The sequence below is a fragment of the Dendropsophus ebraccatus genome, chromosome 8, assembly GCF_027789765.1.
Source record: "Dendropsophus ebraccatus isolate aDenEbr1 chromosome 8, aDenEbr1.pat, whole genome shotgun sequence".
In the NCBI taxonomy this organism is placed as follows: domain Eukaryota; kingdom Metazoa; phylum Chordata; class Amphibia; order Anura; family Hylidae; genus Dendropsophus; species Dendropsophus ebraccatus.
In genome coordinates, this window is record NC_091461.1 from 39,244,767 (window position 1) to 39,269,293 (window position 24,527).

At 45.3% G+C, this 24,527-nt stretch overlaps 1 protein-coding gene across 1 annotated transcript; it reads right to left on the reverse strand.

Annotated features, from left to right (window-relative positions):
• Positions 1–46: 46 nt before the first annotated feature.
• On the reverse strand, positions 47–22,149 carry ACTR1A (actin related protein 1A). The gene is made up of 11 exons (XM_069980202.1): positions 22,025–22,149; positions 14,723–14,787; positions 14,565–14,640; positions 12,766–12,891; positions 12,180–12,304; positions 10,308–10,524; positions 9,012–9,104; positions 8,224–8,398; positions 6,507–6,568; positions 6,289–6,329; positions 47–4,051 (listed from the first exon to the last, which is right to left on the reverse strand). Exons 1-11 carry the CDS (start codon positions 22,070–22,072, stop codon positions 3,949–3,951), a joined length of 1,131 nt encoding a protein of 376 aa, XP_069836303.1. The 5' UTR covers positions 22,073–22,149; the 3' UTR covers positions 47–3,948.
• Positions 22,150–24,527: the final 2,378 nt, after the last annotated feature.

Consider the following 24,527-nt stretch of genomic DNA (forward strand, 5'->3'; position numbering starts at 1 on the left):
GTATGTCTGTTCTTCGCTCGCGATACAACTCATGACATGACACTGGTTGAATAAGATTCTATTTTATTTTAGGATTTTTATGTGTTTTGGGCATCACCAGCCGACACCATTTTACTTGTGCACAGTACAGGATCGGGTCAATTTTTACAAATGATGGATAAACAAACAAAAAAAGAACGGAAACACTATTCGCCGCCTTATGATGGAGACTACTAAGCAGAGCACATGGATGCAGTTTGGCATGAGGGCGTTCATCGACCGACGTTCAAGCTGTAATAATCATATCATCCCATACAAATACAGCCAGTCTCCGAGATGCCCACACACATACACACCACCACTGGCTCTACCCCATAACTGAAGCATACAGGAGCCCTCCCAATACACTGATATTAATTGTATACACAAAATATCACTTCAAGGGTTTTTTTCTTTTGACATTTGTGAACCACTGACCCTCTAATATAGGCAGGAGAACAATAAGACCGGAAATGATACCTTGGTGTAGTGTGTGTATAGTCACACGTGATGCGCGGCCAATAATTTAAATGTCCACACAACAGGACCGATTGCTCATTTATTAGCTGATCGCTGGCCTTATTATATGGGCCAATTATCAGGAACAAAGCTTTGCCCAAGAAAAGGGCCTTTGCTCCCAATCCACCCAAAAGGATAACACCTTTTCTTACAGCTAGACTGCACTACCATACACAGCAGACAGAGGCGCTGTTACAATTTTTGGTTTCTTCTATTTTGGGGGTTGGATCCCAGCACAGGGATTTATCCTTTTTGAGGAAAGAATAAGGCTGCCATGTCAACTACAAGGTTCAGAGCGGCAACATAACTTCCCAATATTTTAACAGGATGAGTTTGTCTCATTGCAGGTGTAGACTTACAAATGAATTGAATAAATGAATGAATGGCTGGGGGAGTCATACTGTAGATTCACACTCTAATCATGGTGGATAATTGTTCTAAATGTGTAGCCAGATGTTGTAAACCAGGGATGGGGAACCTTTGGCCCTCCAGCTGTTGCAAAACTACAATTCCCATCATGCTTTGACTGGCCAGGCATGATGGGAATTGTAGTTTTGCAACAGCTTGTAAACTTTTTTTCACTGTGCTGTAAGGATACAAGATCAACTTTCATGTTCCATTTACTTAGATCCTGGGTACAAGTATTCCTTGTAATAACGTCAATCCCATTAGGTCAAGGATAGAAGGCAATGTCATATAACCAGACAAGGGGGACTTAAATAATCCTATACTGATACATTATAAAATGACCACTTGCGTATACAATCCATAGTCCAATCTGTTATTTCCAAGACAAGCGCTACACTGACGTACATAAGGTCAGGATTTAGTGTTTGGATATGAGGGCAGTAGTTAGGCAATAAATACACAGGTAAAACATATGCAGCTTCAGGTTAGACAAATAAGGGACTTACACTAATCTTGTTAGACATGGCCACTGATACAGCAGTCATTAATGGTTCTCCTATTCATGATTTTAGCCTCTTGCTTTTATCTATGTAGAAGCTGAGATCAGGATGCTGTTTGTTAGGATCACAAAAGTGTTATTACGCGGTATATAGGGATGAACATATTGCTAAGGAACAAAACCACTCAGGATCACTACATCACTGTAGGGTGGAAGTCCCCAACCTTTGGCTCTCCAGGCGTTGTGAACCTCAACTCTCAGCATTCCCAGATAGCCAATGGTTGTCTGGACATGCTAGGATTGGCAGTTTTGCAACAGCTGGAGCCTGATGTACAGTAGTAGGAGTGACTATATAAGCAGCCATCAAACAGCGCTCCATATCTCAGCTCCTTATGAGTATTTTCAGTAAAATTTATTAAACACTGTAATGCAGATATAAGCTTTACCTATATCCTCCTGATGGGCAATAAGACGAACCCTCCTGAACAGCTTGATGTCTATCAGTGGCCATTCCATGTTCTTCAAGAGCACTTTATATAAGGAAGTGTTAGGTTCCACGTAAAATAGGTATATACAAGTATCAAGTAAAGAGGCTATGAGTAATGGAGATATGGGTGGCATTTCCACAGAGCAGATAGGATACATGCTGAAGCCTTGTCTGTATAGTGCGATTATGACTGTTAGATCTGGACATACATTGTAGACAACTGTAGGGGAGACTAGATATACATGTCATGCAGCTCTGTGCTTTTTAGTATCTCCGACATAATGCTCAGTGGTTCCAACTTTGAGTTGATAAAAGAGGAAAGTAAAAGTTTTAAAGGCAAGGTGGTATGAACAGTAAAACAAGCAGAATTGGGGCCAAGACTGACAGGTCCAACAAGGTCAAAGTTAGCTGCATTATAACATAGTGGTATCACGTTCTATGTGCTTTATAGGACACTAGAAACTTCAACCCACCACAGGGACTGTGGGATTTGCACAGTTCTACAACCAGCCGCCTGATAATCCAGCACCGCTGTGTATTTTCTAATTCGTATTTAAGGGTCATAAATACCATGGTTCCCTCAAAGTAACCCTGCTGACAATGTTACGTAGTTCTTTAAAGGATACACATAATACCTTAAATTGTGCTAAACAAAAAGCTGTTTTATGCTGCAGTAAGGTACCAAAGAGGCATGGCCTAGGCAGATCAGAACTCTTAAATACCTGGGCCACGCCTCTTTGGCACTTTACTGCACCTTTAAACTTTTTTTTTTTTTTTTTTTTTAAGCAAATAGCTGTGAAAGCTAAATTAAAGGTAATATGTGTATAATTTCCCCAAGGCTTATGTAACATTGCTTGGGTACTCAATTTTCATGTCATAGGTTCACGGTCTATAGTGAAATATATAAAACAGGAACTTCCCCATAGCCCTCTCATCGGAGCTTGAAAAATCCAGGGACAAAAAACCCCTGTTACAAACATAACAAAATTTTGAAAAATGTGTGAAATTCATGACATACAGATAAAAATGAAGTGTGTGCACTGTAGCCCTAATGGGGTAAGACAGAGCCCAATACTAGCACTGTGTTTGAAATAAATCTGTGACATTTTTCTAATCTCAAACATTCCCTTTAAAGTGTCCCTTTAAGGCATACCCTCCATAGAAAGACACCAGTGGATGTAGGGTCACAACTGCCAAGGTAACCATACAATGTCCAGGGAGTCCTATTGGTTGAGATAGAACCAATGCACTTAACTTGCTGGGCGGTGTAACGTGGTCATAGCGTTCTGTTGTATCTCTAAACACCAGCAGTCAGATCTGGAAGGAGAGCCTGTCTGGAGGGACACTAAGTATGAAGAACAGAAATAAAGAGGGAACAGCAGCTACACTTTCCTGAATCTCCTGCAATGTAACCTACACTGACCTGCAGACAGGCATAGAGACAAGGATACCCTATAACAAAGACGAAATCCAGATGTCTAACTATATAACTATACTGTTCTTTTATTACATGCAATAGAAACATTTTCCAAAATCCATGTACTTTAAACAAGTTTTGACAAGTTACAGTTTTCCTTTGTAGAGTCAAGTAAAATGCAATTCTGGAGGCCTGTGCGGCAGTATAAGTGCGGGGGTCACTGAACTGAACAGATCTCGATCCATTGCAACATGGATCCTTGTACTTATCATAGATCTTACGTGTGGTTATCTGTTACGGTTAAATTAGCTAGAACGCGATAAAAGAATTTTCGCAACAGACCTTTATACGAACCCTGGCGCAACGTAATACACATAAATAGGAATGGGATAAAGGCTTTCCTCTCCGTGGAGTTCTCTGCTGGTCTTTACAATGTCAGATCTTTTACCTTCGGATGACCACTTCTTGGCATGCTGGAGAGCGCATACAGACACATACATACACACCCACCCACCAGTCACCTTCCGACCATACTCTCATACTCAAAAAGCGAGTTTTAAACTGAAGTGGACAGATAAAGTGATTTGGTCTTTCTGGACGTTAGAAGGTTTTCCTGTGGATAGCTCTGGGTCCGTCTTCTTCGTATTCTTTCTTTGAGACCCACATTTTCTTGAAGGTGTCCAGAGAGGCCAAAATGGATCCACTGGGAAAGGAATCAGAGAAAATGTCTCAAAATGGTCCGCAAGTAGAGAAAGGGCTCAAACATTCATCAAAAGGGGTCCTGCTTATATAATACATTTCACCTTGGTCCCGCTCTTATGTTCAACACAAATGATTTCTATTGATCATAAGCTAAATGTGTCCACTACACTTATTAATCCAATAGCAAAGCAAGAGTCAGTGATTAACCTATGCAACTGTAAGGCAAACAGCTGTATATGTGTGGTCCACAAGATCGGCATATACTGACATACCTTAAAACACATTATTTGTTTTACAAACTTTTTGCATCTTGGACAAAAAGAAAACATGACTTCAAGGCAAAACCGTGCGGTCTGAAACACGACAGCATGCACCATATTGTACAAAAATGTTTATGCAAAATACTGGCATAAAGTAAGGTCACCTACAAAAAATTTAAGGGGTTGGCCACCTTTTTTTTTGGGGGGGGGGGGGACAAAACTCACTGCCTGTGTGTCTCCCAATGAACTTTTAGGGTGCCTTCACACCTACCGTATCGCAGTAGAAAATCCGCTGCGGATCCGCAGCAGATTTAACTAAATGAATGAACACAGCATTAAATACGCACTGTCAAATCCGCTGCGGTTCCGCAGCAGATTTGTAAGTGCGGATTTAGTGCTGTGTTCATTCATTTAGTTAAATCCGCTGCGGATCTGCTGCGGATCCGCAGCGGATTTTCTACTGCGATACGGTAGGTGTGAAGGCACCCTTAAGGCAAAAAACAGTGAAATCCTATCCTTAACAAAGTCATGTCTACTTTTTGACCAAGATGCAAAAAGTCAGTAAAACAAATAACTGTTTTTTTAAGGTATATCAGTATATGCCAAACTTGTGGACCAGACATTGCTCCTCCGCATAAGAACACAGAGCTCAAGACTAGTGGAGGAGTCAGTCATGTTGTATTGTCACATAATCCTCCATTACACACTATGTTACAGATGAGAGAGACACCCAGCCAACATAAAAGGTATGTGTGTGGGGGAATCTGGAGGGTCATTGTTCTACATAAGGGCGCTATATAAATAAGTAAATGCATACATAACATTGCCTTAACATGACACAATCAATTATTCAGGCCGCACAAACGATTGCTGTATCATTCGTGCAGACATTAACATTGATTGTTATTGGGCGCACACCTCCTGTTTACTTAGAGAGATGTGTGGGCGATAATGATTGATTTTACTGCTGCACAAAAGATAGGATCCACCGACAACCAGGAGTTCTTCTGCTCCTCAGCTGGTCGCTGACATTTTTACACAGGCCTATAATCAGCCAAATGAGTGTTTCAATGGAACTCAATATGGTTTACATTCAAAATAAAAAAAGTCGCCAATGTCTCTGGGTTACTGCAGAGACTTATTTATCTATATTTGCTAATCGCTTGCTTTTACAAAGTTATATTACTTTGTAAAAGACTATTAAAAATAAATGTATAGTTTTTAAATTCTGTATGAATTTCTAAAGGGAAACAAAGCCCCTCTGCTACCACCACTGTTTGGGTCACATACACTGCACAGCCCTAAACAGAGCAGGATTCTGGCCCCCTGTGTACGGTATATTCTTACGGTATATATATTGCTGTCTGGCAGCCTCTGGACAGTGATTGCTATCACCGCTAGAACACAGCAGGAGATCAGGAACTGCAGGGCTTAGAGCAAACAACACAAACTGTAGTGGCAGCAGAGAGTTTGTGTTGCCCTTTACTGCTGCCAGACACCGGAAGTTCATATAGAAAAAAACGAGCTATACATTGTTTTAATAAAAATTATCTTACTAAGTGATATACCTTTATTAAAACAATTTTTCTCCTCTCAGGAGTAAACCTTTATGACAATATTGTCTAGAGACATGCTAAATTTATCATATAACATGAGATGCAGCAATATATTTGGAGTGTCCTCAGACTGCTTGGCCTAAGTTTACACTGTATAAATATTAGACATGCTCTGCATATGTTCTCAAATAAAAAAGACTGAAATAAAAATAGGTTGTTGTTTTGTTTTTTTGCAACAATCTGGAATCCTCATTCTTATAGGCCTTAGACTGATCTGTGCCAGTTGTGGGCTGTGCCACGTGAACAATCACTGGACTGCTGGCGTGGCCCCTCATTGTTAGATGTACATCCCGTGTGTGGCCCATAACAATCTACACTAAAGGTGCTGGAGGGACAAAAATACATGAGCAGTGTCTTCTTACCCAATCCATGTAGAGTATAATCGTTCTTGAGGAGCAGATATCTGAAAGGGAAAATAAAATGTTACAATACAAATAAAATAACATTTGAGACACAAAAATTGATTTAATGTACATGGGGCCTCCCGATCCTTCTGGATGTCAGGGGAACTAAGGATTGGGTTTATGGAAATCAAGTTCCAGATCGTGAGATTTCATTGAAGTAATAAAGCACAACCTACCCTTATTTTTACATCTTTTGGTGCTAATTTTTTCACTTCACTTAGAAGCCGGTCTCCAAAACCTGGAAATGTAAAGCATCAGTTATAGTGAAGTGTTATATAAGTAGGTTATATAAGAAGAAAAACACATTCAATGACCAAAACAGAGAAATTTATTCAGCACATTATTCTAAAATTCACTTTAAGGGTGCCTTCACACACACCGGATCCGCAGCAGATTTGATGCTGTGTTCAGTTATTGAGATCAAATCAGCTGCGGATTCACAGCAGAAAATCCGCTGCGATACGGTGTGTGTGAAGCGACCCTAACCCCTCGATGACCAGTCTATTTTGGTTGTGGCCTTAAATAATTTTATATTTTTACAGACATTGAAAAATTATATTATATTTAAAGTAGAAGTACGGCGAAAATTTTTATTGAAGTATTATAATGCCCCCTAAAAGTCAAATCTCCAATATACACAAAATGGTGATGTCACGACCCAACTCCCAGAGCAGTGCGGGCTGTGGCTGCTGGAGAGGATGATGGCAGGAGGATGCTCAGTGTCCCTCCAGTGCCCTGTGTCCCTCAGTGTCCCCCGGCCATCATCCTCTCCAGTAGCCACAGCTCGCACAGCTCTGGGAGTCGGGTTGTGACATCACAATTTTATCCAGGAAGTGAAGCCTTGATGCAGTAGTAAGTGCAATAATGTGCATTGGTGATTTGTATAACTTTTGACTGTTGGGGGGCAATACAATACTTTTGCTGGACTTCTCCCGTATCTATATAAATATACCCTACTTTTCGGCGTATAAGGCGACCCCTGACTTTTAAGCAGAATGTCAGGGGTTCGCCTTATATGTCGGAAAATGTTAACCCCTGCCTGACCATAGCCCTGCTGCGGTCAGGCAGGGGTTAACTGCAGCTAAATTAAAAAAAACAAACATTTAACTTACCTAGGCCCAGTTCTCGGCCTCCGTTTGCCTCAAGTACCGTTCCTGGCGCAGGCAATGTGACATACACTACCTGCACCGGAGATCTCTGAACCTCTCCCAGGCAGCCAAGTGTATCATGGGAGAGGCTTGGAGATGCTCGGCTGCCGGCAGAGCTTCGGGAGAAAGAGAGGCGCCGGAAGTTCCCGAAGTCACTCTCATTCTCTCGAAGCTCTCCCGGCAGTCGAGCCTCTCCAATGAGACGCTCGGCTGCCCGGGAGAGGTTCGGCGATCTCCGTCTCAGGTAGTGTACATCACACTGCCTGCGCCGGGAACGGTACGGGAGGTGTGCAGAGGCCAGGAACGGGCCCCAGGTGAGTTAAGTGTTTGGTTTTTTATAGTGGTCACCCCATACGGTGGGGATGGGGCCATTTTTGAGCCCCCCCCATGGTATGGGGCGACCATACCCGGTGTATAAGACGACCCCTGACTTGAACCCCGATTTGTCGGGGTTAAAAAGTCATCTTATACGCCGGAAAATACGGTGGGGGTATATATATACACACACACACACACACTTTTCTTTTTCTTTTTTTTTTTTTTAAAGGTTGCCTTGATCCTGATAATAAATGCAGCTGAAACAATATAAACCATATAGTTAAAAGACATAAGTTACCAGGAAATGCAATGAGAAGCACTGGCATAAAATGCCAAGCTGCCTTATAACATTACCACTAGAATATACAGACTTATTTGTATCACAGCTTATAGTATTGCAGTGAACATAGGCAACATTTTGTCGCACCTTTAAATAAAGTGGATCCTCCAGATAACACAATGTTGGAGAATAAAGTTCTTCTTAGGTCCATGTCTGACTTCTGAATGGCGAACACTAAGACCTCGTGGATTCCTTCACATTCTTCCCCAATTAGATCTGGTCGGAACAGCAGCTCGGGGGCTCGGAATCGGGCCGGGCCAATCTACACATAAACATAGAGATCATTCTGGCATCAGCAGGACTGGAAATAGCAGCGGCCAGACATCATACCACACCCATACATCACACACCATGAGTCACTCACGAGTCACAGAAGCTGTGCAGGAAAAGCTCTTTACTTCTGGCAGTAACAATTCTTATAGGACTATACTTCTATCCTTCAGTATATACCCTAATGTGTGTATGTATGCATCTATCTATCTCTACACACACATATGTATCATATATATCCATTATAGATTGGTGAAATTTCATTCACTCATGAGGCTAATACTATACAGCACAGGCCTAAAGCTAATTGATATAATTCTTCACCAGAACTGCGTCCATCCAACACGTCACCTAAACTTGGGTAGCGTCAATGAAAACACTAAGGCAGAAGACAATGGCATCATACACACGGCACATTTCAGCAGTCACACCCTGGCTTGCAGCTACTTGTCACCACACCATCTGTGTAGCTCAGCACAGACATGGCATTACTGCAGTTGTTTTACAGCTCCTACAGACGCCACTTCTGTTCACACCCAGCCCTATGTCAGTGTGTGAGAGTGACGGTAACATTAGTAATGCTGCAGGTGGAATTATATACGCACCTCAATAGTGCTTCCATCAGGTAGGTAATACTGAGCCTTCTCTGTCTCCAATGTCTCATCTTTTTGTGGATTGATGGACAGGTAACAAGCACGCTGTACATTGAGGGAAAGAAAAAAAAGTGTAAAAAAAATATTCACGAAAATGAAAATGTGAAATTCAGGCAATTTCTGAGCCCTGGGTAAGGGCCGTATTACATGATCCTTAGATCGTCCTGGTTGTCCATAGAAGGCGGTGGTGGTCTACTGCCACTTGATAGGTCATGTTTTAAGACAATGAGTAGCCGACATTGTGCATGTCAGCTAATCGTTGCCTTTTAACTTGACCTATTACATCAAACGATTATCGGCTTGAACAGCCGGTAATTGGCCAAGTACGGACAATAATAATTTGGTGTAATAGGGCCCTAAGAATGACTGGCATACTGATAGCTAGTGTAATATTGTCAATAACTTTTGAACAAACTATGGTCAGAAGACAGTTATCTCTTCCAGTTTCCCCATACACATGAATGTACAGGACGGCTGGATGTTCATGTGTTGTTCCCTATTAGGAATCTGGTGCCGGCTTTTCCCTCCCAGAACAATAGGGTCGGACAATGAAAGTCCAATTAGAAAAATCATTTTTTTGTCTATAGCATCTATGAAGATTATTAAAAAGAACCTGTGTCCTTATTCATCTTTTTACTTCCTCCCACCTGTCCTCTAATGGAGAGACAATATTTACAAAGTGGGTTGTCTGGGCGGCAAAATCCTTTTTACAAGACACATAAAACACATTTAATCATATACAAGAAAAATATTACAGGGTACTGAAGGTACAAAAAAAAAAATTATTTTTTTCTAACCCAGCATCACAACCCAAAAGTTAAGCTGGGCAATGGAGGAAAAGAGAGAACCTACCTAAAAAATTAACATGTTATAGATCTTTTGATCTGTTTGGGTCTGGGTGTTCAGACCCCATCAATTGTTAATTAGTGCCAGGAGAAGCACGTGGCAGAGCACTTCAATCCCTGATGTCTCACTAGAACAAACCATCTTGTGAAGGAATCAGGGACCAGCTATGAACTATGGGCCTGGCTTCTGTAACTGAACGTTGTAGCCAGATAGGACTATAAAAGTAGTAATACATGGCAGCCATTCAATGGCTGGTGTCTATGTGATTCATGAGTAGACCATGTCCCACCACAGTGATAGCTACTGCTTGTTAGCATCGCTCCACATCATAAACCAGGACCCAATGGTTCTCCATCATGCTCATAAGCCCTGATGTGAGGACATGCAGAAAGCTGTACAAACCTCTTTGATAGTTTTGACAATTTCAAACTCAGCTGAAGTGTGGAAGTCATAGCCCTCCTTCCGCAGATATAGACGGAGGAAGCGGGAGACATCTCGACCAGCAATGTCAATCCTCATGATGGAGTGTGGCATAGCAAAGCCTTCATAGATGGGGACAGCGTGTGTCACTCCATCCCCAGAGTCCAGCACAACTCCTGTTGTCCTCCCTGTTGCGTACCTGAAATAAAAATAATATATACAGTGGTACCTTGGTTTAAAAATAACTTTGTTTAAGAGCGTTTTGGTTTAAGAGCTTTACAGTTTTTCAAAATTGTGACTTGGTTTAAGAGCATTGCTTAGCTTTAAGAGCTCCCTGTATTCAGTAGGAGCTCGAGTGGAGGAGGGATATGGTCTGCATAGTGGGGTCTACAGCACTGTACTCTGACCCAGGAAGTGTCCCTCACCTTCCAAATCATATCAGATCCACTTCAGGCTGGGGCTTACATCAGGGGACAGGACTGTGGAGGTAATCTCTCCATAGCTGTAACCCCTCTCTCCCCGGACAGAGTGCTGCTATACTGTGCTCACATATGTTCTGCTCATTCCTTCATGCTCCCTGCAGTCTCTGTCACTCCTGATTGGTCCATGCTAAACACACCCCCCCTTCCCCATTGCTGTCATGTGATCACACAGACCTCTGACAGCAGCCCTGCTTCTCTATTCTAGCCTGTTGTACTACACTACTGCATTATATGGATCTGCAGTTCCATCCTGTATCTACAAACTGCTGCTGTTTTTCAGGTTTATGCACTTACTATAGGTTATACTCCACATGCTGGTTACTATACTGTACAGAAACTTATAATATGACATACTCAGCTGTTTATAAATGTTTGTTTCAGAATATAAAATCATTATTTTTGGGGTTTGGAACCAATTGTCTGCATTTCAATAATTTCTTATGGGAACATTTGCTTTGGTTTAAGAATGGATTTGGATTACAAGCGCAGTCCCGGAACAAATTATGCTCGTAATCCAAGGCACCACTGTCTATTTTTTTAATGGATTCCTGACTTGGGCTAGATAAATTCTGCAGCATAAACTATATGAGGACCATGTCACTATCATCACATCCAGTGAAGGGTAAATGGGTATAGTGGTTGCAGCTACAGGAAACAACATATTCTGTAGCACCCATACATAGACAGTCATGTGATACATGGCGATCCAGCTCTTTGGGATAAACACTTTATATAAAAGCCTGCACATATATGCTGAGGTTGCAGGTTACTACCATAGGGAGAGGGGTATGAATGCTGCTGACACGTTTGGTGCCCCGCATCTCTGAAACAAAAGACTTATTGTGCTGTGTATGACAAACACAGGGAGATGATCAGTATTTCTGCCCCCATACACAGTAGATCTATGGCCGTCCTAAATCCTTCATGCAAGCAAAAACTTTTCTTGAAGGGTTGTAAAACAGATTGGAAAGAAAATCTAGCTCCAAAGTACAAGGGAGATTACAAAGCAACGTGTACAACGTCACTTGTCTCTGCAGAGCGAACACGTACAGCAGGAGATCCCTTCCTGTTAGAAAATAAGGGTAAATGGTGCCCTTTATTTTAGCAGCGGGGTTAAAACAAACAAATTTATCAAGATAGGAATAATAAGAGTGGGGGGTGGGGGGGTGGAGGGTCTGGCCACCAGAATCCCTTCTGATAAAACAACAAATGGATCTCTAAGAGAACCACATAAATCAGCGACACCAATGAATCAGAACACTTTTGGGCGTCTGCTGCTACAGTGTAAATAGGAAGATGGCCACAGATGTGCCAGAAAATCATCACTAGGACTCATAACCACTTTATATATCTGGGTGTGTAAGTGACTTACAGGCTGAGCACGGCTTGCATGGAGATAAACAGAGCCGGAACATTAAACGTCTCAAAGAAAACTTCAGCTGCTCGTTCGCGGTTTTTTCGTGGGTTCAAGGGGGCTTCTGTGAGCAGAACTGGATGCTGGAGGAATGAGAAAAAGTCAGAATAAAACGGCAAAGTACATGTGGCCTGGAGACAGGAAAACGTCTAGTGTGGATAATGTATATACATTAATCTGTTCCTTCCAGACTAGAAGGTATATACATATTGGCAGGTCTGTATTACCCATCCAGGCCAACAATGATTTACACAACTTTAATAGTGACATTGCTTGTGTTATAAGGTACCAAGACCCTTCATGCTATGTGCACTGGAGCTCAGACCTTCACATAAGGAAGATGAAATGTCTGTGTGTATATGGCTTGCCATCAATGATAACAGCATATAACATGGCTGCTATTTCTATATAGCATACATCCATACTATATTATATTATACTTTACTATATATACACACATCTATACTATACTATACTATACTATATTATACTATACTATATATAATATAGTCAATGGTAAGGGAACTACACTCATTGGATTTACCTCTTCGGAGAAAGTCTGCAGCTGGTCCTTTGAGTAGACATACTGCCAGATACGTTCCATGTCATTCCAGTCCTTCACAATACCGTGCTCCATGGGATATCGAATAGACAGGAGTCCCCGGTGCTCCTGAAGAAGATCAAACATATAATACAAATTAATCTGCTTATATTATACATTTTCACAATATCCAAGAACGAAGTCCCACCACGGACCAACAAGGCATGTTTCTGCTTTACACCTTTTCAATATAAGTAACCCCCCCCCACACACACACAAAATCCCTCACAGAGGGGCATGCCTAAAAATCCATTAACTCTTCAGGGGTAAAGTGATCTGCCAATAATGAGAAACGCTCGTTTGTTGTCCAACAGCATCTTTCGTCCAGCCAAAAAAATTGTTATGGACTGCACATTGCCCTGCGTAAATGGGAGGTGTACAGCTGATAGCAATGAAGGGCCACACAAATGATCCTTCAACTGTACGTGTAGCCTGGCCGCATGATTAATGGAACCATTACTGTGCCCTTGCTGGCCCTTGTAAAGGTTCACATCAGCATTATAGCTGCTTTTTTTTATAATGGAAAGCACACAGTATGGTGGATCCCAGCAGACTCCACTGACTTGCAACAGTGTCCGGGAGCTCCCACTGAGCTGCTGCAAAGATGTGCCTGGCTACCGGTGCCAACTGCAGCCAATCCCCAGCTCTGGAACTAGTCAGTTACAGGTCTTTCACCATTTTATAGAATGCCCTTGCTTTGTCCTAATTGTTTGATCTTGGAAACTCCCTTTAATAAACTAAGCCAAGTTGCATATGTATGTCTATGTGGAAATCAGGGGGGATAGTTATTGGCCATGAACTCCGCTTAACCACTACTTCTTTTTTTGAGAGTTTGAAATGCGTGCTCTCATCCAAGTGCACAAAAAGGTGCAGCGTGGCACACAAAAAAGTGCAACAAAGATATGGTCTATCTCAAGCCAACTCTGAAAAGAGATGGGCCCCCAACACAATGGATTCCCATCCCCTCCGAGCCAGAAGGCTCCTGCCAAAGCCTAGAGAGGACCAACATTACTCACGATTCCCACCTGAGCATCAGCCCAAGTGTTCCCCGCAAAGCAAACAATACCAAGGGTGGATATTTCCCAAAGGAAACCTGGGTTGCAGGGAGGCAAGGAGTACAGATGGCCACACATGCCTCCCCTAGTCCTCCGGGGGAACACCCAAAAGTGTTACCAGAACCTGAAGAGTCCTTGTGACAAAACGAACTTCAAAAAGTGAACACACAGTGCCGAAAATAATAAATCAGATGGGCGCCGTGTAAAAACAGCCCGGACATCTGTCTGGATCTTTAAAAAATTTCCACAGCGACCATCAACTATGAAAGGAGTCATAGTGAAGCACCATGCTAAGTGATTTCACTTAGTGGGATCCCATTCCCAGAGAGATACGGCACCCTGCGGTATACCACTCCCAGGGCACTTCTGCACCTCAGCTCTCAACTCCATCTAAACTTATGGCATAAATCCGGAGGGTCATTGCATCTGGCACCGGCCGCCTTACCTCACAGATCAAATGCTTAACCCTTATTCCCTTCTTGTAGTTCTCGGTCCCTCAAGAACAGATACTACACTTGATCATAACCAAAAGGCCAAGTGCAGTGCAGGATAAAGGAAAGTAATGTTTTAGGTATTGTAGTATGGACTTCAAGCAGTGGTGAGGCCTAAGCATCACACCATTCTAGTGTGTGAGACCTCAAAAGAAAAAGAATCTCTTCTCTGGACAATCCTGCCAGGTTTTCTTACCTCTGCCTTTGGTCCAATGAATAAGTCTCCCTCCAGGGCACCGGCCATGACCCTAATGTGCTTAGGTCGGCCCACACTAAGGAAGGGAAAACATAATGTTAGACATGTACGGAGAGTGCACAGACAGATAGTAAAACTGGTATCAAATTGGTACTTACTAGTTGGGAAAACAATATTTCGGGATCTGATCACCTGCAAATCCAGCTTTTATCACTCCAGAGCCCTGAGAAGAGAAAGAGAATAAGGTCAGATCAGAAATGGCGCTACATCAAGAATATGTGAAAGGACAGGAGCAATTCCTTCTTATAGGTTACTTGCTGCCATAAACAGCGCACTGCTCCTGCCGGGTCATTCCCTCACTACAGTGCCTATTTACCACATGCATTACAAAAATGTTAATCCTGGAGCCTATGGGTATGTGTGCAAAGCAGAAACAATACACTGTGCAACACATGGCAGAAATTCTGAGAGGAGCCTTGGATTTGGACTTCATCCACACATACTCTTAGTAGGACGGATGACACTTTGTATACCCCCGGTATATATCTTCCATGGACGCTGTGAAATACAATGTGCAAACCGCCTAAGTGGATGGAATATAGAGTTTCCCTTGTGATATTCTTAGACACTCACATGGCTATGATGTAGGGAGCAGACGGGAGCAGACAATATCAGCATTTACTAGAGATCACAGGCTGATACCAGAGAGGCCCAGATGTGCAAGGAAACATAGGCCGGGGGCACATATCAGGGTTAGGCTCCCTTCTTTACTAGAATCTGATAAAAACTAATGCCACAAGGGATGACAAAGAGACATCAGTTGTCATTGTCATTTTTTTTTTGCATAAAGTCTTATGTATAAAGCACTTAATGAGAAACAAATCTAACATATGTCACTTTTGGGTGCAGGGCACTGAGGATGAGCATAGGCTTCTTACCTTCATCCTCTGTGCCATTTCTGTGTAGTTTATAGTTATATCCTTAGGCTAATTGGGCGGTTCGGAGCATTGGAGATGGCACTAACACCCCCAGACCACTGCTCTGGCCCTGGATGGACTGAAATATACCTTTTGATTTGTTGCTGCTTATGGTGGGTCTAACAACTCTTTCCATACTTGTTATTATAGATTCAGTCTCCTTCCCCCAGTTCTGAGCCACTGCTTTCTGCTAAAGACACAAAAATCTGTGTGTGAGCCTCTCTCTCTCTGTCTTCCCCTCCCTTCTGAGACGGTTGATGTACTTCTGAGCCGTAATTCTGTATTCTGAGATCAAGCTGCTGATTAAAGATAACCTCATTGAGTTTATCAACAGCTTGACCTCAAAATAGCTCTCCTAGCATTACAAAAAAGCTACAGAGTTGCAGATAGGGTCTTGTCTACATCAGCCGTCTCAGAAAGGAGAGGGAGACGAGAGAAAAGTTCACATACAGTTTTTTGTGTCTTCAGTAGAAAGCAGCAGCTCGGAACTGGGGGAAGAAGACTGAATAGTATGGAATAAATTGTTAGTCTCTACATGGACAGCAACATACAAAAAGTTTTGTTTGAGTGGAATATCCCTTTAAAGTTTAATGACTTCACAACTACTTGGCAGAGTCCGTTACCAAGCTATTTAAAGCGGCACTATCAGCAGTTCTTCCCAGAGAACCTGCTGATATGCCGTAGTAGCTATGTATGTCAGTAATACATAGCCACTACTTTCACCCCTCTCTGCCCCCGCATTGTTTCTAAAAACGCTAAATGCACTTATGCAAATTACTAGCATAAGAGCATTCAGGGCGTTGCTCTGGGCCAGAGAGCATCAGTAAGCCCCACCCAGGCCGCCCCCTGCCGTCCCGCCCACTATGCATTTTCATATACACACCAACTGTGCAGGGAAGCAGGGCCGGGCACCGGACTGGCAGCCCTCCCCCGCAGATGAAGCAGTACAGGACCCCTTCACCTGCTCCGGGCGCCGCCACCACCTCCTCCAATGCTGCCATCAGCCGCTGCTTGCGGGACCTTGAGGAATCAGTCATGTGGCCGCTTGTGCACTGAGGACCCGTGCCCACCGGGGCTTTTGACTCTGGGCTGCTCCCGGAGTTGTGAGCCCGGACACGGCGGCTGGCAGTGCCTGGCGCGGCAGGAGTTACACGGAGCGGCTGTAGTTGCGGCTGATACAGTCGCCCCCTCTTTGCGCCCGGCCATGTGCTCTGCCAGGGGGCGGGTCCGGGGGGCTGATCTTCTGTCCGGGCTCACAACTCCGGGAGCCAGCAGAGAGCAAACACACATTTCATTGGCTGGTTACAGGGTTTTGTCATAAACAATTGTTAGTTCTACATTGTCATGTGTAATAAGGGACATGTGGCTGCTCAGTCTGGCGCTCATATCAGGTGGGAATCTGGCAGTGTAATACAGCCCTAAAAGAAAACGGATATCGAGGGGTACAGATAATAATTCTGCATAAGAAAGCTGCATTTTTTATGTCTGTTTAACGTATCTGTTTAATGGAAGGAAAAAAACAGTTGGTAAAATCAAATGCAGCAGTATTCCATCTGGTAAGATCCGTTACCATTTACTTACATTATAAAGTCAAAGGATTTTTTTTAGGCTGGGTTCACTCTACGTTTTTGCAATGCGTTTTTGCAAACATCCTTTTTTTTTCCATTAACTTCCATTATAAAAAAAAAACGTATGCGTTTTGATCCGTTTTTTTTTTTTTATAATGGATCAAAACGCATCAAAAACAGAAGAAAAAAGGGATTGCAAAAACGTACTGTAAACCCAGGCGTACACAGAAATGTGGTTGACCACGTTTTCTATACACTAAAAGTAAACATTTAAAAACAGATCCGCCGCGGACTAAAAAATTGTGGTGGGAACCAAGCATTCAAAGTGTAAGGATAAGTTTAGGGGTCGGTTTTGTTTAACGTATGCCTTTATACTCTTTGGGCCAGTTCACACTGAGTAAAGCAGGCCTAATTACACAGTGGAGCTCTGCGCTGTGGAATCTCGTCTGCCTCAGTGTCACACAGTATGGCTCATGCACCTAGGCTTAAACAATTGACCTGTCAATTCTTTGAGCGGAGAGCAGTGGTGTGTGAGCCCTCCCATAGACACGCTGCGTGACACTAAGGCGTAGGGCTGGGCGGTATACCGCAAAAATACCGATACCGTCACTGGCGTCGGTTAACCGACCTCAACTTAGCCAGGACGGTATCTGCGGTAATTTTGTATTTCCCAGAGAGCTTCTGCACGCAGTCGCGGCCCGGCGTAAGCGCTGCACGTTATGTGCAGGGACGCCGGAATCAGAGCGGGAGGTGGAGGAGCAGCAGGGCCCAGGTGAGAATGCCCGAGTGCACAGCCCTCCCCCGCACCCGTCCAGTCTGAGCGCCCGCCCTCCCCCTGTCCCATCCGGCGTCCCTGCACACACAGGACATTAACATGCAGCGCTCGCCGGGAGGGGGAGTTGGGGGACCGGCACCAGTCCTGTCCGAGCGTCCTCCTCCTCCGGCCGGCGAGCGCTGCACGTTAATGTCCTGTGTGTGCAGGGACGCCGGTGTGCGCGCGGGAAGTGGAGGAGCAGCAGGGTCCAGGGGAGAATGTTCCTGAGTGCACAGCCCTTCCCCTGTCCCGCTGATCCTGTCCCGTCCGGCGTCCCTGCACACACAGGACATTAACGTGCAGCGCTCACCGGCCGGAGGAGGAGGACGCTCGGACAGGACTGGTGCCGGTCCCCCAACTCCCCCTCCCGGCGAGCGCTGCACATTAATGTCATGTGTGTGCAGGGACGCCGGTCAGTTCTCAAGGTGCATATGCATCCAGCTCCCTGTGTACCCATCCACCCCTGCCCGCCCCCCTGTGTACCCATCCACCACTGCCGGCCCCCCTGTGTACCCATCCACCCCTGCCCGCCCCCCTGTGTACCCAGCCACCCCTGCCCGCCCCCTGTGTACCCAGCCACCACTGCCGGCCCCCCTGTGTACCCATCCACCCCTGCCCGCCCCCCTGTGTACCCAGCCACCCCTGCCCGCCCCCCTGTGTACCCAGCCACCACTGCCGGCCCCCCTGTGTACCCAGCCACCGCTGCCCGCCCCCCTGTGTACCCAGCCACCCCTGCCCGCCCCCCTGTGTACCCAGCCACCCCTGCCCGCCCTCCTGTGTACCCAGCCACCCCTGCCCGCCCTCCTGTGTACCCAGCCACCCCTGCTCGCCCCCTGTGTACCCAGCCACCCCTGCTCGCCCCCCTGTGTACCCAGCCACCCCTGCCCGCTCCCCTGTGTACCCAAACACCCCTGCCCGCCCCCCTGTGTACCCAGCCACCCCTGCTCGCCCCCCTGTGTACCCAGCCACCCCTGCCCGCCCCCCTGTGTATTCAGCCACCCCTCCCGCCCCCCTGTGTACCCATCCACCACTGCCGGCCCCCCTGTGTACCCATCCACCACTGCCGGCCCCCCTGTGTACCCATCCACCCCTCCCGCCCCCCTGTGTACCCATCCACCTCTGCCCGCTCCCCTGTGTACCCATACACCCCTGCCTGCCCCCCCGTACACCCCTGCCCACCTCCCCGTAGAGGAGATAGATAGATAGGGAATAGATAGATAGGAGATAGATAGATAGATAGAAGATAGATAGAGAGATAGATAGATAGATAGATAGAGAGATAGATAGATAGGAGATAGGAGATAGATAGATAGATAGATAGATAGATAGATAGATAGATAGATAGATAGATAGGGAATAGATAGATATAGATAAAGCAGCAAGAGTCCGCAGCACACCAGCATGTAGTGAAGAGTGGTTCATTCCATCAAATAAGGTGCAGGATACGACGTTTCAATTCACTCCAGAATCATTTTAAGCATGCTTATCTCTTCACTATATGCTGGTGTGCTGCGGACTCTTGCTGCTTTGTATTTTGGGATCCCCTGCCAAAGGCCTTTCTGTGTTCAGCACCCTCTACTTCAGCCTTGGATGTGCGTCTGTCACGAACGATAGATCGATATCTTTACAGCGTGTCAGTGCAGTGCCATCTACAGCCCCCTATAATGTACGTCCCTGTACTTTCACCTGTATATACTATATACCCATCATATATACTCTGGATACCTATAGTACATAGCTATATACCTGTATATACATGTCCTGTAGTGTGCACATAGCTGTATACCTGTATATACACGTCCTGTAGTGTGCACATAGCTGTATACCTGTATATACACGTCCTGTAGTGTGCACATAGCTGTATACCTGTATATACATGTCCTGTAGTGTGTACCTAGCTTGGGTTGCTGCTCATTGAGTTACTGTACTTTTTTTAACTTTATTGAAACAAACTATCCCCAGTTTGGCACGGCCGAGTGGGTGTGGCTTGTAAAAGGGGTGTGGCTTACAAAGGGGGCGTGTCATAGTTATCGTCCAATTATCGTTACCGCAGCTACATATGCGATAAACCGCGATATTGATTTAGGCCAATATCGCCCAGCCCTACTAAGGCGGGAGGGATTCCGTGGCGGAGAGCTCAGCCTGTTTTACTTTTAAGGAGGAGTCCAGCGAAAATTTTTACTGAAGTATTGTATTGCCCTCCAAATGTTATACAAATCACCAATATACACTTATTAGGGGAAATGCTTATAAAGTGTTTTTTTCCCTGCACTTACTACTGCATCAAGGCTTCACTTCCTGGATAAAATGGTGATGTCACTTCCTGGATAACATGGTGATGTCACAACCCGACTCCCAGAGCTGTGCGGGCTGTGGCTGTTGGAGAGGATGATGGCAGAGGGATGCTCAGTGTCCCTCCAGTGCCCTGTGTCCCTCAGTGTCCCCCTGCCATCATCCTCTCCAGCAGCCACAGCTCACACAGCTCTGGGAGTCGGGTCATGACATCACCATGTTATCCAGGAAGTGACATCACCATGTTATCCAGGAAGTGAAGCCTTGATGCAGTAGTATGTGCAGGGAAAAAAGCTCTTTATGTACATTTCCCATAATTGGGGAACACAAATCCCCAATACATTGGGGATTTGTATAACTTTTAGGGTGCAATAGAATACTTTAACAAAAACTTCGCTGGACTTCTCCTTTAAGGTAATAGTAATCTAGAAGATACGGATGCTGAGAATGAAAATTCTTCTGTATACCATATAGTAGAATCTACTGGCCATAGACATACACTATAATTGGGGGGCGTGGAAACAATGCAACTTATACTTTTTATATTTGACATACTGTTGTAAACAGCTAAATTAAAACGGTACCAGCCACAATGTTCCCTCACCCCATCGCTCCTGATGCCAGATGTTTGGATAACTACGGGGGAGGGAACATCATGACAGGTATGCTCTAAATGGAAGGGAAACAGGCGATGAACCCTGCCTAGTCCTGTGTTCCTCTACCCATGGCTCTCCAGCTATTACAAGACAACTTCCAGTGAGGCATGATGGGAGTTGTAGTTTAGCAACATCTGGAAAGCCAGAGATTGGAGCAGACTGCCACACCACACCAGTGTGACTCATGTATATTGGGCATCAAGTATATAGTCTGTGATGTAATTATGTATCACTGCTATCCATAATTACATCCATTCAGGACTAATGGTGTGTTTGGATATTTGAAGCCAAAGCCAGGAACAGACTAAACAGAGAACAGGTCATAAAGGAAAGACTGAGATTTCTCCTCTTCTCAAATCCATTGCTGGCTTTGGCTTCAAAAATCTGTCAGATAAATCTCTGTGTCTAAACACACCATAAGGCCTAAGCATCCCAGGCTGCTATGGCAGAAGCTGTCACACGCTGTCTCTATGTAAGGATTGTGCACTGACACTGATTATACACATATTACAGCAGGGCACTGGGATAGGCCAATCCCTGCCACACCGCAATGAATGATTTCATCCTATAAGCAACCAAACCCACACACATAACGGGCTTGGCCTATTTACTCCAGTCATCCCCCATCCTTCCACACCCTGACTCTAGCTCCACCCAGTTCTAAAATAAACCAATCGCAGAGACCGTTGCTGCTGCTAACGAAACGCTTGGCCAATTAAAACTGCAGAAAGCGCAAGCTTAGATCACTCAGTCCCGCCCCTTACATGCAGTGTAAGTGACAGCACTCTGGTCCAATCAGAAGACTCTATCCCGCCGCCTGCCACGCCTCTCCGATACCCTAGGCGTGCTCTGTCGCGGCATCAGGTTAGGTTGCACCATCACAGTCTCATCAGCCCTAAACATCCGTCAGAAATAATAAAACCGATGTATGAGCGGCCCCGGGACACCGTGCCCGGGACTGCCTGCTCTCCGCCACCCATCCGGACCCCCGATATCAACAGCAGCCCTGTCACTATGACAGGCAGGCGGGGCGCGGTTATAATGACAAAGGGAAAATGAATCCCTGCAGAACAGATTTCCATCGGTAGCGCAGAAGCACGGTGCAGCAATGCAGAAACCAATGCACGTTGGGCCGTTGTGAAACGTTACTTACATTATCAATCACCACGGGCTGATTAGCGATCACATCGTATGACTCCATGGCGGCTTCCTCCTGTTCAGGAGCTGACGGGCCGGCTGCAGCTGCTTCTGCGCCTGCGCAACCAACGAATTGACGGGACAGCGCTCAGAATCGAGTACGCATGCGTGGCTTCCTAACACATTTTGCGCATGCGCGGAAGCTGTACAGCCAGCCGCTTTCAGTAGGCAGGGTCACAGTTCGGCCACACCTCCTAAAGTTAGATTGGTTATTACATGGCTTCCAAATCTGCTTCTCCAGCTGCTGGGAGTTGTAGTTTTGCCACCACAGGAGATATGCATAGGTGTCAAGCTCAGGCCCTCCAGCTGTTACAAAACTACAATTCCCATCATGCCTGGACAGCCAAAGCTAAAGCTTTGGCTGTCCAGGCATGATGGGAATTGTAGTTTTGCAACAGCTGGAGGGCCTGAGTTTGACATCCCTAAAACTTTAAACCCCAGCATATTTACACAGCTGTAGGCTGGCAAGGCATTCTGGGAGTTGTAGTTTTGCAACAGTGCAACCATCTGCGCAATTTTTTTAGTTGTATTTTTTTATAGGCTGCACAAAATTTTACGGCTGCTGGGCAAAAATCATTATACACGAGTGCCCAGATAATTCTTGCACAATTCCTTTGCACAAAACAGCTTGGCTAAAAAGAAACTATGCAGTGGTGTTTTTTGAGCAAAAATTAAAAAGTTGCACATGATAACTCGAAGAAGGTAGCTAATATGAAATCAGGCCCCCTCCAGGTGCAAAAACCAAGAATGTAGACGGATGTAGTGTAGACTGGATACATTTAGCTAAATTGCCTTGCCTGTGCAAAAAAACACACTGCACACAAAAACTCAGTATTAGGGTAGCTTCACACACACCGGATCCGCAGTGGACTTCATGCTGCGAGTTTGCAGCGAAATCTGCTGCAGATCCTGGTAGTGTGAAGATAAATGGGTCACATACCCGCAGGGAATTTTCATTCCGCTGCCAGTATGTGACCAGGCCCCTTTAACCCCCCGCTGCCCACAGCCCCCGGCCCAAAGCATATATTACCTGCTCGGCGCTACGGATGTGTGTGAGGCTCCCCATCAGTGCACAGCCGCCAAGCAGGTAATGTATGCTCCGGGTCGGGGGCTGCAGGCGGCGTGGGGTTAAAGGGGCCGGGTTACATATCCGCAGTGGAATAAAAATAACAACACAGCATCAAATCTGCTGCGGATCCTGTACGTGCAAATGCTCCCTTAGACAACAACAACAAAAAAAAGAGTGCAAAAATGTTGATACATGTGCTCCTAAATGTCAACAGAAAGGTATACCGGTATAATTTATTTGTAAGAATTATTCATATCATTACTTTCATTCTTTCTCTATATTAATACTAGAAATATGCTACTGTTACTAATATTTCACTCGTTCTATATGATCCCTATCCCTCGATCTGGTCTCAGGAAGAATGCAGCACTACGTAGTGTAGAGGTAGTGTAGTGTAAAGGATGACCCAGCAGCAATTGAGTGTTTATCCCTAGAGCCAGGGCTGCTTCTGCCATGAGGCTGAGGGAGGATTCTGCCTCAGGTGGCAGATTCTGCAGTCCTGGAGGGGGTGGCATAATCTTCCCTCTTGCTGTCATTTTAGTTCAGTTTAACTGAACTAAAATGACAGCAGCCACAGCCCCTAAGAGTCTTGGGCCTAGATGTCCTGTCAAGAGCGTCCTTACGTACTGGCGTCACCACTCACCGCTGTCCACCCCCACGTACCGCCAGGTCATGTCTCCAGGTGTGAGGTCACTCAGCACTCTCCCTGTTAGTGGGTGCATGCAATGCGGCTGTCTGCTGCGGCGCTACGCTTTTGGCCAGCCCCAGTTTGTGTGGTGTACCCCCGTAGGTGTTATATCGGAGGGACGACCGGTCACTTGCTAAGTGTTGGAGGGATGTTGGAGGATGAAGAAGAATACTTGTAGAAGAAGAAGAACACCTGTGCCCATGTATTGACCTCTGTTTAAGTCTTCACACCTCCTTATGCCCACTAGCGTTGGCTGAACCGTACTAATGGGTGACACAGGTCCCAGACCTTGTTACCTGGGCTGAGCAAAATGCTGAGGGTTCCCTGCTGACACCCGTGCTGCTAGATGGAGATCATAGGCTTACAGCAACTTTGCTCCACCCGGATCAGTTCCTAGCTCTTTGGCTCTATAGCGGACACTGTCCTGCACTGTGACTTGTCCACGCTGTGAGTTGAGGTTATCTTTTGGCTAGTCCTCTCCTGAGAGGTTTAACACTGCATAGTGCTTTGTGTGGGTACTTGTAAGAGAAGTGGTAAGTGCTGTCTTGTGTCCTACCCATGTGGGGCACTGGCTAAGACTGAACTGTGGGGACCTGGAAGAGGGCCAGGACCCAGACGAGACTGCTGTGGAGAGCTATCAAGCTTGCATCCTTCCTCCACGCTGTCCCGAACAGAAAGCTTGTGCTCCTCCTCCACCCAAGG

Bases quoted from the DNA above. Each gene is read 5' to 3' on its own strand.
- ACTR1A (XM_069980202.1), bottom strand. From the start codon at position 22,072: ATGGAGTCATACGATGTGATCGCTAATCAGCCCGTGGTGATTGATAAT. The intron at 14,788-22,024 runs GTAAGTAACGTT...TTCTCTTCTCAG, and splicing joins AGCCCGTGGTGATTGATAAT to GGCTCTGGAGTGATAAAAGC. The intron at 6,569-8,223 runs GTGCGACAAAAT...TTACATTTCCAG, and splicing joins AGGATCCACTTTATTTAAAG to GTTTTGGAGACCGGCTTCTA.